Here is a 19,361-nt window from a genome sequence, read left to right as displayed (position 1 = left end):
TACTACATGACAGGAAATAGTGCTGCCATCTAGTGCTCTTGCTAATGGATAACATTAGTACTACATGACAGGAAATAGTGCTGCCATCTAGTGCTCTTGCTAATGTATAACATTAGCACTACATGACAGGAAATAGTGCTGCCATCTAGTGCTCTTGCTGATGTATAACATTAGTACTATATGACAGGAAATAGTGCTGCCCTCTAGTGCTCTTGCTGATGTATAACATTAGTACTACATGACAGGAAATAGTGCTGCCATCTAGTGCTCTTGCTGATGTATAACATTAGTACTACATGACAGGAAATAGTGCTGCCATCTAGTGCTCTTGCTAATGGATAACATTAGTACTACATGAGAGGAAATAGTGCTACCATCTAGTGCTCTTGCTAATGTATAACATTAGTACTACATGACAGGAAATAGTGCTGCCATCTAGTGCTATTGCTAATGTATAACATTAGTGCTACATGACAGGAAATAGTGCTGCCATCTAGTGCTCTTGCTGATGTATAACATTAGTACTACATGACAGGAAATAGTGCTTCCATCTAGTGCTCCTGCTAATGTATAACATTAGTACTACATGACAGGAAATAGTTCTGCCATCTAGTGCTCTTGCTAATGTATAACATTAGTATTACATGACAGGAAATAGTGCTGCCATCTAGTGCTCTTGCTAATGTATAACATTAGTACTACATGGCAGGAAATAGTGCTGCATCTAGTGCTCTTGCTAATGTATAACATTAGTACTACATGACAGGAAATAGTGCTGCCATCTAGTGCTCCTGCTAATGTATAACATTAGTACTACATGACAGGAAATAGTGCTGCCATCTAGTGCTCTTGCTCATGTATAACATTAGTACTACATGACAGGAAATAGTGCTGCCCTCTAGTGCTCTTGCAAATGGATTACATTCTTGCAAATCTGAGGCCTTATACTGTAGTACTGCAGACACGTGCACACTCCTGAGCTTATGTCCCTACTTTTCAACAAAAGCTACCAAGAGAATGAAGACAATGTGATAATTGAAGTAAATTAGAAAGTTTTTTTAAAATGACGTGTTATATCTAATTTATAAAAGAAGAATTTTGGGTTTAATATTCCTTTAACATTTTAAAAAAAAAAACAAATGAACATCCTTTTTACCGTAATTATTTTTCAATAGCCAAACTCAACCCACCATTTGCCTTATTTAAAGGAGCCTATTTGTCTGAAGCGTTCGCCGAACTGAGCTCCTCAGACAGCCCACAGCAGAATGCTATTTTGCTGTGAGGTGACGTTTCCACCTGTTAGCCTAGCCAGCTGGCTCCATGCCGGATAGCTAGCACACTATTGGCTAAGTGGTGGAAACGTCACCTCACAGCAAAATAGCGTTCTGCAGTGGGCTGCCTCAGTGCGGCAAACTCTTCAGACAAAGGAACTTTCAGCATGAAGTTTTTTTATACTTCATGACTGAAAGTCCTTTATTTGTTCTACTGGTAAATTCTAGCGTTTCACAAACCTTAGGATTTACTATCACTTTTGCTGTTTCCTTTAATGTGGTGAATGAACTATTACACTTCTAAATGCCACTGGGAATATCTATCACTGAAAGCTGATTCTTTTCGTTCTTGTTGTGTAGTTGAAGTCAGTCACGTGGAAGATGCTGCACGTCGCCCTGGCAAATCTCCTCTAGAGACTCCAGCGCCACGCAGGTTTGCACCAGTACCCATATCTAAAGATGAGAGGGCTCTGCAAATTGTGTCTGAAAAAGAAAATCTGGAAGAGTTAAAAAATCCAGCACATTTAGGTAAGTGAAGTACTCAAATATATGAAAGAAATACAAATCTATTTTCTAGATTAGAGCATTTTATGACTATTGTTTGCCTATATCTTTGTAGTTAATCCTCACAAAGAGGTTAAACATAATATTTGTTAGCTCTATTGGTCTGTAGCTGAGCCAATCAGGGGCAGCATACTTGTGTAGCTACCAATAACTGGCCATGTTCACCTGAGGATCACCAGCTGAATTTAACCTCTCTGTAAAGGTCTTACAATTATTTTGTCAGTCTGAAATAAAGAGTAAGTTGTATATGAAAGGCAGATATAGCTCACATTTTTGTAGGTGGCCTGTTTTATTCAGTGAATTGATAAAATATACAGGTCAGATAAAGTGATTAGCAATTGTATTAAACTTAAAGGACCATTAAATACAGTATATTTTGTATAGTCAAATACATAATAAAGACAATGCAAAAGCACTTTGTCTGAATTTTAAAGGGACAGTCAACTTGATATTGTTTAAATAGATAGATAATCCCTTTATTACCCATTCTCCAGTTTTGCATAACCAACACGGTTATATTAATATACTTTTTACCTCTGTGATTACCTTGTACCTAAGCCTCTGCAGACTGCCTTTTATCTCAGTTATATTAATATACTTTTTACCTCTGTAATTACCTTGTACCTAAGCCTCTGCAGACTGCTCCTTATCTCAGTTATATGAATATACTTTTTACCTCTGATTACCTTGTACCTAAGCCTCTGCAGACTGCTCCTTATTTCAGTTATAATAATATACTTTTTACCTCTGTGATTACCTTGTACCTAAGCCACTGCAGACTGCCTTTTATCTCAGTTATATTAATATACTTTTTACCTCTGTAATTACCTTGTACCTAAGCCTATGCAGACTGCTCCTTATCTCAGTTATATGAATATACTTTTTACCTCTGTAATTACCTTGTACCTAAGCCTCTGCAGACTGCTCCTTATCTCAGTTATATGAATATACTTTCTCCAACATTGGTGTGTCCGGTCCACGGCGTCTTCCTTACTTGTGGGAATATCTCTTCCCCAACAGGAAATGGCAAAGAGTCCCAGCAAAGCTGGCCATATAGTCCCTCATAGGCTCCGCCCACCCCAGTCATTCTCTTTGCCGTTGCACAGGCAACATCTCCACGGAGATGGTTAAGAGTATGTGGTGTTTAGTTGTAGTTTTTTATTCCACTATCAAGAGTTTGTTATTTTAAAATAGTGCTGGTATGTACTATTTACTCTGAAACAGAAAGAGATGAAGAATTCTGTTTGTGAGAGGAAGATGATTTTAGCAGACAGTAACTAAAATCCTTTGCTGTTTCCACATAGGACTGTTGAGATGAAGTAACTTCAGTTGGGGGAAACAGTTAGCAGACTTTTCTGCTTAAGGTATGACTAGCCATATTTCTAACAAGACTGTGTAATGCTGGAAGGCTGTCATTTCCCCTCATGGGGACCGGTAAGCCATTTTCTTAGTCTCAAGCAGAATAAAGGGCTTAATATGGGCTATAAAACTGGTAGACACTTTTATGGGCAAAATCGATTGCTTTATTTGTGCATTTTATACATGTTTATGCTGGTTTTTCACATTTATAAACTTGGGGAACGTTTTTTAACGTCAGGCACTATGTTAGACACCTTTTCCAGTCAGGAAGGGCCTTCCCAGTTGTAGGCTGAGCCTCATTTTCGCGCCATTACTGCGCAGTTGTTTTTGAGAGCAAGACATGCAGATGCATGTGTGAGGACCTGAAAATAGTTGGAAAAGTTCCTAGAAGGCGTCATTTGGTATCGTATTCCCCTCTGGGCTTGGTAGAGTCGCAGCAAAGGCTGTAGCTGGGACTGTAGAGGGGTTAAAACTGTAACCGGCTCCGATTTCGTTATTTTAAGGGTTAAAGCTCTGAAAATTGGTGTGCAATACTTTTAATGCTTTAAGACACTGTAGTGAAATTTTGGTAAATTTTGAACAATTCCTTCATATTTTTTCACATATTCAGTAATAAAGTGTGCTCTGTTTAAAATTTAAAGAGACAGTAACGGTTTTGTTTTAAAAAGTTTTTTGTGTTTTACTGACAAGTTTAAGCCTGTTTAACATGTCTGTGCCTTCAGATAAGCTATGTTCTATATGTATGAAAGTCAATGTGTCTCCCCCTTCTAAATTATGTGATAATTGTGCCAAAGCGTCCAAAACAAGTAAGGACAGTTGCCCAAGATGATTCATCAGATGAAGGGAGTAGACATGGTTCTACATCATCTCTTTCTGTGTCTACACCAGTTTTGCCCACGCAGGAGGCCCCTAGTACTTCTAGCGCGCCAATGCTTATTACCATGCAACAATTGACGGCTGTAATGGATAACTCCATAGCAAATATTTTATCCAAAATGCCTGCATATCAGAGAAAGCGCGATTGCTCTGTTTTAAACACTGAAAAGCAGGAGGGCGCTGATGATAATTGTTCTGTCATACCCTCACACCAATCTGAAGGGGCCATGAGGGAGGTTTTGTCAGATGGGGAAATTTCAGATTCAGGAAAAATTTCCCAACAGGCTGAACCTGATGTTGTGACATTTAAATTTAAATTAGAACATCTCCGCGCACTGCTTAAGGAGGTGCTATCTACTCTGGATGATTGTGACAACCTGGTCATTCCAGAAAAATTATGCAAGATGGACAAGTTCCTAGAGGTTCCGGTGCACCCAGACGCTTTTCCTATACCCAAGCGGGTGGCGGACATAGTGAATAAGGAATGGGAGAAGTCCGGCATACCTTTTCGTTCCCCCTCCTATATTTAAGAAATTATTTTCTATGGTCGACCCCAACAAGGACTTATGGCAGACAGTCCCTAAGGTCGAGGGGGCAGTTTCTACTCTAAACAAGCGCACTACTATTCCTATCGAGGATAATTGTGCTTTCAAAGATCCTATGGATAAAAAATTGGAGGGTTTGCTTAAAAAGATTTTTATACAGCAAGGTTACCTTCTTCAACCCATTTCGTGCATTGTTCCTGTCACTACAGCAGCGTGGTTCTGGTTCGAGGAACTAGAAAAGTCGCTCAGTAGAGAGACTCCATATGAGGAGGTTATGGACAGAGTTCACGCACTTAAGTTGGCTAACTCTTTTATTTTAGATGCCGCTTTGCAAATAGCTAGATTAGCGGCGAAAAATTCAGGGTTTGCAATTGTGGCGCGCAGAGTGCTTTGGCTAAAGTCTTGGTCAGCGGATGTATCATCCAAGACAAAATTGCTTAATATCCCCTTCAAGGGTAAAACTCTCTTTGGGCCAGAATTGAAAGAGATTATCTCAGACATCAATGGGGGAAAGGGCCACGCCCTCCCACAAGATAGGCCTTTCACAGCCAAGAATAAGTCTAATTTTCGTTCCTTTCGTAATTTCAGGAACGGACCGGGCTCTAATTCTGCATCCTCTAAGCAAGAGGGTAATACCTCACAAACCAAACCAGCCTGGAAACCGATGCAAGGCTGGAACAAGGGTAAGCAGGCCAAGAAGCCTGCCGCTGCTAACAAAACAGCATGAAGGAGTAGCCCCCGATCCGGGACCGGATCTAGTGGGGGGCAGACTCTCTCTCTTTGCTCAGGCTTGGGCAAGAGATGTTCAGGATCCCTGGACGCTAGAAATAGTTTCTCAGGGTTATCTTCTGGAATTCAAGGAACTACCCCCAAGGGGAAGGTTCCACATGTCTCACTTATCCTCAAACCAAATAAAGAGACAGGCATTCTTACATTGTGTAGAAGACCTGTTAAAGATGGGAGTGATACACCCAGTTCCAACGGCGGAACAAGGAATGGGATTTTACTCAAATCTGTTTGTAGTTCCCAAAAAAGAGGGAACTTTCAGACCAATCCTGGATTTAAAGATCCTAAACAAATTTCTCAGAGTACCATCGTTCAAGATGGAAACCATTCGAACGATTCTACCCACAATTCAGGAAGGTCAATTTATGACTACCGTGGATCTAAAGGATGCATATCTACATATCCCTATCCACAAAGAACATCATCAGTTCCTAAGGTTCGCCTTTCTGGACAAACATTACCAGTTTGTGGCCCTCCCATTCGGGTTAGCCACTGCTCCAAGGATTTTCACAAAGGTACTCGGATCCCTTCTAGCGGTTCTAAGACCAAGGGGCATTGCAGTAGTACCGTACTTGGACGACATTCTAGTACAAGCGTCGTCTCTTTCAAAGGCAAAGGCTCACTCAGACATCGTTCTAGCCTTTCTCAGATCTCACGGATGGAAGGTGAACATAGAAAAAAGTTCCCTGTCTCCGTCGACAAGAGTTCCCTTCTTGGGAACAATAATAGATTCCTTAGAAATGAGGATTTTCTTGACAGAAGTCAGAAAGTCAAAACTTCCAAACGCTTGTCAAGTTCTTCATTCTATTCCTCGTCCTTCCGTAGCTCAGTGCATGGAAGTAGTAGGATTGATGGTTGCAGCAATGGACATAGTTCCTTTTGCGCGAATTCATCTAAGACCATTACAACTGTGCATGCTGAAACAGTGGAATGGGGACTATACAGACTTGTCTCCAGTGATTCAAGTAGATCAGAAGACCAGAGACTCACTCCGTTGGTGGCTAACCCAGGATCACCTATCCCAGGGAATGAGCTTCCGCAGTCCAGAGTGGGTCATCGTCACGACCGACGCCAGCCTAGTGGGCTGGGGCGCGGTCTGGGAATCCCTGAAAGCTCAGGGACTGTGGTCTCGGGAAGAGTCTCTTCTCCCGATAAACATTCTGGAACTAAGAGCGATATTCAATGCTCTCAGGGCTTGGCCTCAGCTAGCAAAGGCCAGATTCATAAGATTCCAATCAGACAACATGACGACTGTTGAGTATCTCAATCATCAGGGGGGAACAAGGAGTTCCCTGGCGATGAAAGAAGTGACCAAAATAATACAATTGGCGGAGAATCACTCCTGCCACCTATCTGCGATCAACATTCCAGGTGTGGAAAACTGGGAAGCGGATTATTTGAGTCGTCAGACATTCCATCTGGGGGAGTGGGAACTCCACCCGGAGATCTTTGCCCAGTTGACGCAACTATGGGGCATTCCAGATGTGGATCTGATGGCGTCTCGTCAGAACTTCAAGGTTCCTTGCTACGGGTCCAGATCCAGGGATCCCAAGGCGACTCTAGTGGATGCACTAGTAGCGCCTTGGACCTTCAACCTAGCTTATGTGTTTCCACTGTTTCCTCTCATTCCCAGGCTGGTAGCCAGGATCAAACAGGAGAGGGCCTCGGTGATCTTGATGGCTCCTGCGTGGCCACGCAGGACTTGGTATGCAGACCTGGTGAATATGTCATCGGTTCCACCATGGAAGCTACCTTTGAGACAGGACCTTCTTGTTCAGGGTCCATTCGAACATCCAAATCTGGTCTCCCTCCAGCTGACGGCTTGGAGATTGAACGCTTGATTCTATCAAAGCGTGGGTTTTCAGATTCCGTGATAGATACTCTGGTTCAAGCCAGAAAACCGGTAACTAGAAAGATTTACCATAAAATATGGAAAAGATATATCTGCTGGTGTGAATCCAAGGGATTCCCATGGAATAAGATAAAGATTCCTAGGATTCTTTCCTTTCTACAAGAAGGTTTGGATAAAGGATTATCTGCGAGTTCTCTAAAGGGACAGATTTCTGCTTTATCTGTCCTACTACACAAACGACTGGCAGTTGTGCCAGATGTTCAAGCATTTGTTCAGGCTTTGGTTAGGATCAAGCCTGTTTACAGACCTTTGACTTCTCCCTGGAGTTTAAATCTAGTTCTTTCAGTTCTTCAAGGGGTTCCGTTTGAACCTTTACATTCCATAGATATTAAGTTGTTATCTTGGAAAGTTTTGTTTTTGGTTGCTATTTCTTCTGCTAGAAGAGTTTCTGAGTTATCTGCTCTACAGTGTACTCCACCCTATCTGGTGTTCCATTCAGATAAGGTTGTTCTGCGTACTAAGCCTGGTTTTCTACCAAAGGTTGTTTCCAACAAAAATATTAATCAGGAGATAGTTGTACCTTCTTTGTGTCCGAATCCAGTTTCAAAGAAGGAACGTTTGCTACACAATTTAGATGTAGTCCGTGCTCTAAAATTCTACTTAGCAGCTACAAAAGAGTTCAGACAAACTTCTTCTCTGTTTGTCGTCTATTCTGGTAAAAGGAGAGGTCAAAAAGCAACTTCTACCTCTCTTTCCTTTTGGCTTAAAAGCATCATCCGATTGGCTTATGAGACTGCTGGACGGCAGCCTCCTGAAAGAATCACAGCTCACTCCACTAGGGCTGTAGCTTCCACATGGGCCTTCAAGAACAAGGCTTCTGTTGATCAGCTATGTAAGGCAGCGACTTGGTCTTCACTGCACACTTTTGCCAAATTTTACAAATTTGATACTTTTGCTTCTTCGGAGGCTATTTTTGGGAGAAAGGTTTTGCAAACCGTGGTGCCTTCCGTTTAGGTGACCTGATTTGCTCCCTCCCTTCATCCGTGTCCTAAAGCTTTGGTATTGGTTCCCACAAGTAAGGATGACGCCGTGGACCGGACACACCAATGTTGGAGAAAACAGAATTTATGCTTACCTGATAAATTACTTTCTCCAACGGTGTGTCCGGTCCACGGCCCGCCCTGGTTTTCTAATCAGGTCCGATGAATTATTTTCTCTAACTACAGTCACCACGACACCCTATGGTTTCTCCTATTTTTTCCTCCTGTCCGTCGGTCGAATGACTGGGGTGGGCGGAGCCTAGGAGGGACTATATGGCCAGCTTTGCTGGGACTCTTTGCCATTTCCTGTTGGGGAAGAGATATTCCCACAAGTAAGGAAGACGCCGTGGACCGGACACACCGTTGGAGAAAGTAATTTATCAGGTAAGCATAAATTCTGTTTTTTACCTCTGATTACCTTGTACCTAAGCCTCTGCAGACTTCTCCTTATTTCAGTTATAATAATATACTTTTTACCTCTGATTACCTTGTATCTAAGCCTCAGCAGACTGCCTTTTATCTCAGTTATATTAATATACTTTTTACCTCTGTGATTACCTTGTACCTAAGCCTCTGCAGACTGCTCCTTACCTCAGTTATATTAATATACTTATTACCTCTGTGATTACCTTGTATCTAAGCCTCTGCAGACTGCTCCTTATCTCAGTTATATGAATATACTTTTTACCTCTGATTACCTTGTACCTAAGCCTCTGCAGACTGCTCCTTATTTCAGTTATAATAATATACTTTTTACCTCTGATTACCTTGTATCTAAGCCTCTGCAGACTGCCTTTTATCTCAGTTATATTAATATACTTTTTACCTCTGTGATTACCTTGTACCTAAGCCTCTGCAGACTGCTCCTTACCTCAGTTATATTAATATACTTTTTACCTCTGTGATTACCTTGTACCTAAGCCTCTGCAGACTGCTCCTTACCTCAGTTATATTAATATACTTATTACCTCTGTGATTACCTTGTATCTAAGCCTCTGCAGACTGCTCCTTATCTCAGTTATATGAATATACTTTTTACCTCTGATTACCTTGTACCTAAGCCTCTGCAGACTGCCCCTTATCTCAGTTATATTAATATACTTTTTACCTCTGTGATTACCTTGTATCTAAGCCTCTGCAGACTGCTCCTTATCTCAGTTATATTAATATACTTTTTACCTCTGATTACCTTGTATCTAAGCCTCTGCAGACTGCCCCTTATCTCAGTTATATTAATATACTTTTTACCTCTGATTACCTTGTATCTAAGCCTCTGTAGACTGCTCCTTACCTCAGTTATATTAATATACCTATTACCTCTGTGATTACATTATACCTAAGCCTCTGCAGACTGCCACATTATCTCAGTGCTTTTTACAAACTTACATTCAAGTTTTAAGCTGGTATGTGATCTCGGCCTTTGCTGGGTGAATGTGTTGTGTGCTTACATATACACTAATTTTGTGAAACCTATGGCACTAGTAACAATACTGCTGGCACTCTGCCTCTTAATTACCACCATACGGTTTAGTTTCATTTATCTATGCTGTATATTGGCAAATAATGATTTAATATATATTATGGATCTAAAAGAAAAAATAATATAATAATAGTATTTCTTTAATGTCCCTTTTAATTTTAAAAAATGTGCAGATATTTTTCATGGGGTTTATTAATGGTTTCTAAAATGTTATCCAGTTGTGATTAAGTAGAAATTAATTTTTAAAGCTGTACTGTCTGTCAAAAACACCTTTTAGTAGGCAGAACAAACATTAAAATGATAATCCCTCAGTCTAACCTTTTAATAGTTCTCTCCTTAATGTGTTTTATTTTTGACTTCAGGAAAAGGGAAGTTTTTGGAACAAATCCTTGGGCACGAAGGATCATCATTCTATAGATCCAGCAGTTCAGAAGCCCCTCAAATGAATTCTCACAGACGTCCCCATAATGACAGGTAAGGAGACGGCACATTAGTTGCGTTTGTACGCTTCCGATAACCTAGGTGCTATTTATGCTAAAAGCTACTGATTCAATAGTATACTTGTTTTTCTTCTTAAATGGAAAGAGTCCACAGCTACATTCATTACTTTTGGGAAATAAGAACCTGGCCACCAGGAGGAGGCAAAGACGTCCCAGCCAAAGGCTTAAATACTCCTCCCACTCCCCTCATCCCCCAGTCATTATTTGCCTTTCATCCCAGGAGGTTGGCAGAGAAGTGTCAGAATTTTTGTTTTTTGTCTCTTATGGAGGGTAGTACTCTTCGGCATGGGACAGGAGTTTTAAGTAGTCCTGTCAGTCACTCAGTGAGGGCTTGGATGAAAGTTAGTCCGGAGATGCAGAAAGAGTCTTTCCTGCGAAACCATCCCGACTCAGATTAACAGCTCCTCAAGCAATCGGCGTTGTTAAACTTTGCTCCGCTGCCTGCTTTCTTCTCTCAAGTCCATGGCGGAGGCGATTCTACTATCAGTCACACTTGAAAGGCTGTGTTCCTGTTCCACGGCGTAGATTCTGGTAAAATTGTTTAATTTTGCTTTATTCATCAATGTCCTGTAATGTGAATGTTTCCCGAGAGGCTACCACCTTGCGGGTCTAACTTATCATAAGGGTCTCAGTGAGTCTCTTGTAGTATCTTGGAGTCTCCTGAGGGGGGTTATTGAACAGGTGGGTTTATAATCATGTTTGTTATTTGATTCAACCTGCTTATGTGTGATGTTTATGGGCTCATGGTTTGGAATGTTGAGGCCTTTGAAAGTGACACGGCCTTTTGGTTGCGCATGCTTTTTTTGGACCGTACTGTTCACCTTGTGTTTGGGTGTGGTTTTGTTCTGTTTTCCATTTCCGCATTCCCGACCATGTGGCGAAGGAAATTTTTTAGTCTGCAGGGGTCTGGTCATAGGAGGTGATGAGTGCCCCAGCCAAAGGTGCCGTTTTTGTTTTTACTACTTTAGTCCATATTTATATATCCTCTATCCAGTTATGGAGGATTCTGATGCTGAGACTGTGCTAATTTCAGATTCAGTTACGGAGGATTCTGATTTCAGATTCTGTGTCCGGTGACAAATCCGGATTGGCCTCATTGACACATGTCAACCAGTTTTTGTTCCGTATGTCATTTCAGAGCGCCTGGTTCCTCTGGCTCGGGGAATCAAGGGGACTGCTGAGCCATCCGCCTCTGGGGGTCCTGTCCTCCGAGAGGCAAGTTCCCTACCAATTCATACTTCTACACATGCAGGTAACCCAGTTTCTGATTCCTCCATGCAGGGTGGTGTGTTGCCCCCCCGGAGGTTGCAGCACGTTTTCACTTCCACATAATGTTGGCGATTGTTCGTCTGCAGAGTCCAGACGTTTATTTGAGAATGTGCTCGTGCCCTATTGTCCTGGGCCTTCCACCTTGGGGAGGGCCTCTACAGGTCCCCGCGGGTGTAGCTGTTGTGCCTTTCGTTACAGGATTGTGCGCCTTCCCGTATTGCTCAGACATGTTTTTCAGTTATTGAATGACCCTATCGTTACCAGATACGGGGATTTTCAGTCTGCTAATTCGAATGGTGCACCGAATTAGATATGTGGGGATGAGGTAATCTCATTTGTTTGAGATCTTTCTCAGTTTTGTGAGATAGGGCTCCGTTTGGCTGATCCTGCGGGTAGGCCTGTGTCTTTTTGAGCGTTAACCTCCGGGTTGCCTTATTTTATTTATATCCGATGGGATGTCTTTTATCTGTTTTTATTTCCTTCGGGAACCTTCTGGGATTGATACTCTTTATTACTTCTTCGGAATTTGTTTTGGACATGATAGTCCTATGTTAAAAATGTCTGTTTTCTGGTTTTCCCCCTATGAGGGAGAATTTATGCAGCTTGCCGGTTAGGACCCTAGGTGCAGGCTGGTCCTGTCGGGTTCATTCGGTCTTGTGGCTGTTCTGCTCGGCTGGTTCAGTAGAAGCACTGAGTGCTCAGGTTATCATTATTTTTCATGTTTAACTAAGCATTCGAGTGGACCTGTGGGTCCGTGAGGCGGGAAGGATTGTTTCAGTCCTTCCAATCTGTGAATAAATCACAAAACAAGAGGGCGCCTCCTAGTGCAATATTGCAATATAGAGAGCAACCGGCAATTCTTGTATTAAAATAATAATCGCAAGGGTTGCAGCACCCAGTGTGCTGATTGGTGCAGGCTGGGGACTCACAGTGGCCCAGCAACACTGATCCAAGTGTGGATAACAAAACAGGCAGGAACTCCAGACAATGGAAGAAGTGTTACAGGTTCTGTGAAGCAAATGACAAAGAGGAAAACTCCTCCTAGTGCAATATTGCAAAATTGCTGGTGGATAACAGGTCTTGTATTGAAGTAATACTCACAAGGGTTGCAGCACCCAGTGTGCTAAATGGTACAGGCTGGGGACTCACAGTGGCCCAGCAACACTAATAGACAGATCCAGGTGATCAGGGAGGCAATCCTCAGTCCTTATAGCCTTCAGTAATATGTCTAGCTGACATCTGATTTCATCAGAACCTAGAGTTTTTCCTCCTCCATGTGGTGGAGGGTTGGAGGGCTTAACGCCCCTTACCACAGTTGAGTGGTTTGGCCTTCATTTTCAGGCCTCTGGATTTGTCCTTTTGGGCTTGATCCAACAGCTTGTACAGGATAGCTGTTTAGCATTCGGAAGGTTTGCAGTTTGAAACCAGTTGCAGCCCTTGACACCTTGCAGGTGTACGCGTAAGCTGTTTAGAGTGTATCTAGATGCAGCTCTTACTCTTTGACGTGTACTGTGTGTCTGAGTTAGTTATAAGAGACCTTTGGGTCTTCTTCGATTGTCTCCGGGTGAGTTGGATCTCCTTTTAGGGATCTGTGTTTCTGGGTGATGGTTGTTACCTGCGGGGACTTTGTTTAGCTTGGGGTTTTCCGGAGCTGGGTAGGCTTAGTGCCTTTTTCTTCTTTGCATCCTCTGCTTGTGCGGAGGTGGTAGGGAAACTAGTCCTGCTAGTAGGATTTTTTTTTTTACCTTAATTTATCCCTTGGTTGTCCTGAGGCTCTGAGAATTATCTTCATATGACTTCTAGCCTTGCTCCTTGGAGCGTTGGTTCCTTCCTTTGGTCGGGGCTTTCGAGTTCTTCTCACTATCCGGATTCTCTAGATATGCATCCATATCCCTTGTGTCTGGCTTTTTGGCCAGTTGGGATGTTTAGTTCTAGGGTAAGGTTTGCCTGAACTATTAGGTGCCCGGACCTGTTTTTCTCCCCGAGACTTCCGGTTTCTGAAGCTTCGGTTGGCCTTTTTCCTGGCCCAGTCTTGGGTGGTTTTGGAATCTTGGATCTCAGGGCTGGTCGGGGTGTTCCACGGTAGTGGGACCTTGGGCTATGTCCTTGCTCCATTTACCTGACCTGGTCATGGTTGGCCAGGTTTTCAGAGTATTTTTTACTCTTTGCCACAGAATAGCACATGTCTTTTAGTGGTTAGCAGTGTGGCTTGCGCCTCAAGGGTTGTTGGTTCATACCCAGCTGCTGTCGCTGGATGTCCAATTTCTGGTGCACCTTAGGGTTGCATTTCCCCTGGTCAGCTTGCCAGTGTTCCCGTGGATTCCCTGCTCTGCAGGCTAATGGGTTGGCTGTGCCTCTGCTTGGCAAGCTACTTGTGGGGGGGTCCTTTTCTAGGACATCTGTGTTGGGAATTTATCTTCCCATTAGCCTTTGGGCCTTGAGGACAGTTGTTGCCCTTCCGGCATCGTCTCTTTTCTTTAGGGGATATTCTCCTTCCTATGGAGATGAAGTCCTTGCTTGGGGCTTCTCCTGGATGGGAGGCGGAAAGGTGGGATTGGTTCCCCCTGGGGTCTCGCTGGCTCCAAGTCAGACTTGTTGGGCCTTTGGGCCTTTAATTTGATAGATCCTTAGGTCTATGGCCTTTTTGTATGTTTTCAGAGGCGAGTTGTACTTGTACTCTGTGGGGATCGCTGTGCTATCCTTACACTTGTTCCTGTACCTGTTTCGGGATTCTTTTGTTCCGCTGTCTTGGATCCCTGAGACTGGGTTGGTCCAGCTGGGTATGGGTCAGGATGGCCGAGCGGTCAGGTCAGGATGGCCGAGCGGTCTAAGGCGCTGCGTTCGGGTCGCAGTCTCCTCTGGATGTGTGCTTGTTGAGTCTATCCTGTTAGCTCAGTCTGATAGGGTATAGATTTTCCTTTCAACTTGCTCCATTGATTTCAGAAGAGGGTTTACTCTTCCTTCGTGTTCTGAGGGTATACTCTCCTTCTCGGGGGGGGGTTGCCTTGATTGAGGTTTTGTGTTCCCCTTTTTAGGGACCTGTGTGTAGGTCTGGCGACTTAGGTTGCCTGGAGCGTGCCCTCTGTCTGGGGGTTGCTTTTGCGGTCTGTTTCTTGCTTGACTGCTTCTTCTTCCTCGCAAGTACCCTCTGTGTCGTCCTGTTATGGACTCTGTGTTCTCAAACTTGGGGTTTTCACCTGGGTGTATTACACAATTTTTCATGGTCGAATGCTTTGGTATTCTATGGTCAGACCCTGGGAGGACTTTGCCTCTTCAATTGCATTCCGTGCTTGCAGGATGTTGGAGAGACTTCTATTCTATCTCTGTGCCCGGCCTTATCTCTGGATTTGCTTGGTATAGGTGTGGCCTCCTTTCCCTGTTTGGTCCCCTTTGGGTCTCTATGAGCTGGGCTCACTCTTGGAGGTGTTCTTTTTTGTATTAGGGGACCTTTCGGTTTCCTTGGTTCTCCTTTGCCTTGTCTCCTTGCGGGGTTTCGGCTGGTGTCTCCTTCATTTGTGGGGGGCGAGCAGTGAAGGACCGTCTGTTGGGCGACGGTGTCTCCTGGAGGAGTGTTGGCTCAGTCGAGTCCGTTTGCCGTCTCTAGTTTGGCTTCTGGATTAACTGCGAGTCAGTGTCATTGGTGCTTTTCCTCTTAAAATGTTCTCGGCTTCGGACAAAGCGGTTTTTTTTATTAGGTAGAGGTTCAGGCCTGGTGCCCTCAGTATGGGCTGCCTATTGTACCCTCCCGTCTTGGCATTCAGTGTCCTCTATAGCTTGGGTATTGTTTTCCCAAAAGTAATTTATGCAGCTGTAGACTTTTTCCATTTAAGAAGAAAAACATAAATTATGCAATAATTTCCTTTTCTTCTGATGGAAAAGGTCCACATCTCCCCACCCGTAATTTTATGTGGGGCGTCCTTATTATTCTTCTGGCACCTTTCACCCTGATATTTCTTCTATTGTACCTTGTTCCTCGGCAGAATGACTGGGGGATGAGGGGAGTGGGAGGAGTATTTAAGCCTTTGGCTGGGGTGTCTTTGCCTCCCCCTGGTGGCCAGGTTCTTATTTCCCAAAAGTAATGAATGCAGCTGTGGACTCATTCCATCAGAAGAAAAGGAAATTATTAGGTAAGCATAATTTATGTTTTTGTTCAGGATAAAACTATGTATGATTAGGTTGTGCACGATCAGTATGCAGAGTCAAACGTCAAACTGTGGAATTTAGACCCAATTTTAACCTTGCGATTTCATGTGCATATTTAAGTATGTATGTGACTCTGATGGTAATAAAGATGATAATATTGTACGTATTCTAGGTACCAAGTGTAAAATACAAAAACATTTGCACTCTCTCATATAGCTGTAGTCAGTGGTGCATTTGCGGTTATGATACATGAACCCTATGACCCTATTCAATGTATCCTGAATATTTTGTCACTCTGTCTCACCCTTGTACAGCGCCACTGCTTACGTCATCTCTCATCTCCTAACCTATATAAAAAGGCACAAAGGTAACTGTGCACGGTGCTCTCTCCCCAAATATTAGACAATAATACATGAAATATAATCTTTTAAAATGTTTACAAGCTCCCAAAATATACACAATCCCCCATATCAAATGCATATCGGATACGTTTCTTTGCTAGGCCCTTTGGCCATTCCACCCTGATTGTGCTCAATCTCATCTGATATCGGAAGCTAAGAGGGGCAGACCTGGTTAGTCCTTGGAGGTGAGGCAGACCTTGTGGCGCAATAATAGCGAGGCTGACTCAAGATCAGAAGGTTGCGTGTCTGATCACGACGGGACTAGTGACCTAAGGAATAACTACCCTGCCTAGCAAGCTGAAGGCTTGGAGTTTTATTTCTGTGGTGGCAGTTTTATTAAAACCTGAGCCATCATCAGTCAGTTTTCTATCCTTTCTGTTCTTTTTCATAAAAGATAGGCTACTTTCCAGATGTTTGGTCCTTGGTCAGAATCCGGACGGTGTTAATCCTGTTGCTCCTTTGGAGTCTTGCTTTTGTTCTTCAGGTTTTGCAGTAGACTCAATTTGAGCCTAGACATCCTGTGATTTTATTGTCTTGGAAAGATAGTGGCACCTAGGTGCTTCTAGCTCTACAGTGTGATTCCCTTATCCTTTTTCCTCACGGATAAGGCGATTTGTTATTCTGGATTAGGATTCCTTTTTCTAAGGATTCCTTCTTTGTGCATTCCTTCCTTCTTTTTGGAAGGGTCGTCTGTTTCGTGCTCTCCTCTTTATTTTTAGTTGAGGAGTATCTTTCGGTTACCCTATGGACAGTCAGCTCCCTGAGAGGATTTCGGCTCCATTCTGTAGGACTGTCTCTTCTTCCAGAAGCCTTTACAATCGGGGCTTCTGTGGCTCTGCAAGGCGGCCACTGGTCCTTCGTTGCTACTTAAAGGGACACTGAACCCAAATTTTTTCTTTCGTGATTCAGATAGAGCATGCACTTTTAAGCAAGTTTCTAATTTACTCCTATTATCAATTTTTATTCGTTCACTTGCTATCTTTATTTGAAAAAGAAGGCATCCAAGCGTCTTTTGGTTCGGTACTCTGGACAGCACTTTTTTATTGGTGGATGAATTTATCCACCAATCGGCAAAAATAACCCAGGTTATTCACCAAAAATGGGCCGGCATCTAAACTTACATTCCGGCATTTCAAATAAAGATACCAAGAGAATGAAGAAAATTTGATAATAGGAGTAAATTAGAAAGTTGCTTAAAATTGCATGCTCTATCTGAATCACGAAAGAAAAAATTTGGGTTCAGTGTCCCTTTAAAGCTTTGCTGGGGTGTTCTTTGCCTCCTCCTGGTGGCCAGGACTTGAATTCCCACTAGTAATTGAATGGATTCGTGGACTCTCCATGCCAGGAAAGAAAAGAATTTATCAGGTAAGCATACATTTTGTTATTTGGCATATATTATTATTTTCCTTTAAGGAAAATTAAAGGGATATGAAACTCACATTTTTTCTTTCATGTTTCGGATAGCGAATTCAGGTTTAAACAACTTTCTAATTTACTTCTATTATCAAATTTTCTTCATTCTCTTGGTATCTGTTATTGAAAAGTAGAGCCGTAATCTCAGGAGCATGCATGTCTGAAGCACTATATGGCAGCAGTTATGCAATAATGTTATCCATTTGCAAGAGTACTAGATGGTAGTAGCAATAGTTCCTGCCATGTAGATTACCATACACCAAGCTAGGTATCTCTTTAACAAAAACAAAACGTTTTTTCACTGTAAGAGCAATAAAATTGTGGAACTCATTACCAAAGGAGGTAGTGAATGCCAATACCATAGATACATTTAAAAATAGTCTGGATAAATTTCTGTATATAAACAAAATTCATGGATATGATTGCTAGTATTAAATGGGTCACATTTTAATGGGGTTATTTAAGCTTAACTGGAGCTTTTTGTAAGTATTTTAGATTTGTATAGGTTGAACTTGATGGACTTCAGTCTTTTTTTCAACCTTATCTATCTTATCTACTATGTTAAAGGATATCATGAGAATGAAGCTAATTTTATAATAGAAGTAAATCGGAAACTTTTTAAAAACTTTACGCTCTTTCTGAATCACAAAATAAAATATTTGGTTTTCATATCTCTTTAACTGTGAGTAGTGAACACAAACCTTCTCTTACCAGAGATAAAAACACAAATGTTGTCTAAAAAAAATTAAGATTGATTTTATCCACCAGTCAAAAAAACAAATAAGCAAGAAATATAACATTGTATTGCAGTAAATTCCAATTAATTATGCAAGTCTAGTATCCATGACAACCAGAATATTACTATGTATTCCACATGAGTGAGCCAGTGAGATATTTGAGCATTTGGCCTCCATCCAGAATCACAAATAGAGGAAAAATGTTTGCATTTCTAACAGATTGTAGCATTTGTCTGGGCTGCGCGCTGTTTATAGAATGGACTTAAATTGCCTTTTGCCTGCGTTCCAGCTGGAACATGTACCGTAATGAGAAGGCCATGAAATACCATCTCTATAGTACAGTTGTTCCTGTTTTACATGTCACATTGTGTGGGCAGCTAGGTGCAAATGACAAATATAAAGGCCATGCACGTGATTTAGATTTATTTCTATAGATTACTTGCACTTGATTTACGTATTCAGAAGAGAACTAAAATGAGGGCATTTTGCAAACCCTGCACCGTGCGTATTTATGGGATTGTATAAATCTATTTATTTTTACAGCCTGATTGTGTTAACTTCTTATTTGTTAATTTTCTATATTACTTTGTCATGAAATAATCTCTAGACCCAGAATGTTCAAGACCCTTTGTTTCCAGGTGTTGTTGGTATTTCAAATTTATTTTCTCTTTTTTTGTCAGCCCAACTGAAGTAACTTTTTCCAGAAGTCTTCCTCAGAGTGCAAATCCCCCAGCTGCTGCTGCCGTACAGAAAGCAAATGATGTCTTGCGTGATCTGGGCCAGCTAAAGCAGGAAATGAAGGGGCTACTGCAGGTGAGACCCCCTGGGTAGCAGGAGTCTGTTGCTTACAACTTCATCGCATTACATTGCATAAAATGTTTAATTATGAGCAGCATTGCAAATAAACATTGCAGTATACTTTTATATTATTTATTTTGCCCCTTTTCATATATTTTTAAATTGTGGGGTTTCCAAATCCGAGAATTGGAAGTGCATACTGCAGACTTCACAAGGCTATCCCTGCTACATATTTTTCCTTAAATGGCCTCAACAGAGGTGATAAAATACATCAAAATAATACAGGTTTTCCTAATAAGGTGGCAGTAATTAGTAACATTGGCTGCT

At 42.1% G+C, this 19,361-nt stretch overlaps 1 protein-coding gene across 1 annotated transcript in view; it reads left to right on the top strand.

Annotated features, from left to right (window-relative positions):
- The window catches only part of KIAA0586 (KIAA0586 ortholog), a 307,808-nt gene that overhangs the window by 47,401 nt on the left and 241,046 nt on the right, over positions 1 to 19,361 (top strand). The window contains exons 8-10 of the mRNA XM_053705342.1: positions 1,632 to 1,799; positions 10,136 to 10,247; positions 18,917 to 19,049. Coding sequence (XP_053561317.1) covers positions 1,632 to 1,799; positions 10,136 to 10,247; positions 18,917 to 19,049 — 413 coding nt within the window. The remainder of the gene's footprint in view (positions 1 to 1,631; positions 1,800 to 10,135; positions 10,248 to 18,916; positions 19,050 to 19,361) is intronic.

The sequence above is a fragment of the Bombina bombina genome, chromosome 1, assembly GCF_027579735.1.
Source record: "Bombina bombina isolate aBomBom1 chromosome 1, aBomBom1.pri, whole genome shotgun sequence".
In the NCBI taxonomy this organism is placed as follows: domain Eukaryota; kingdom Metazoa; phylum Chordata; class Amphibia; order Anura; family Bombinatoridae; genus Bombina; species Bombina bombina.
Note: the sequence above shows the minus strand (reverse complement) of the source record. Positions and strands in the feature narration are given on the sequence as shown.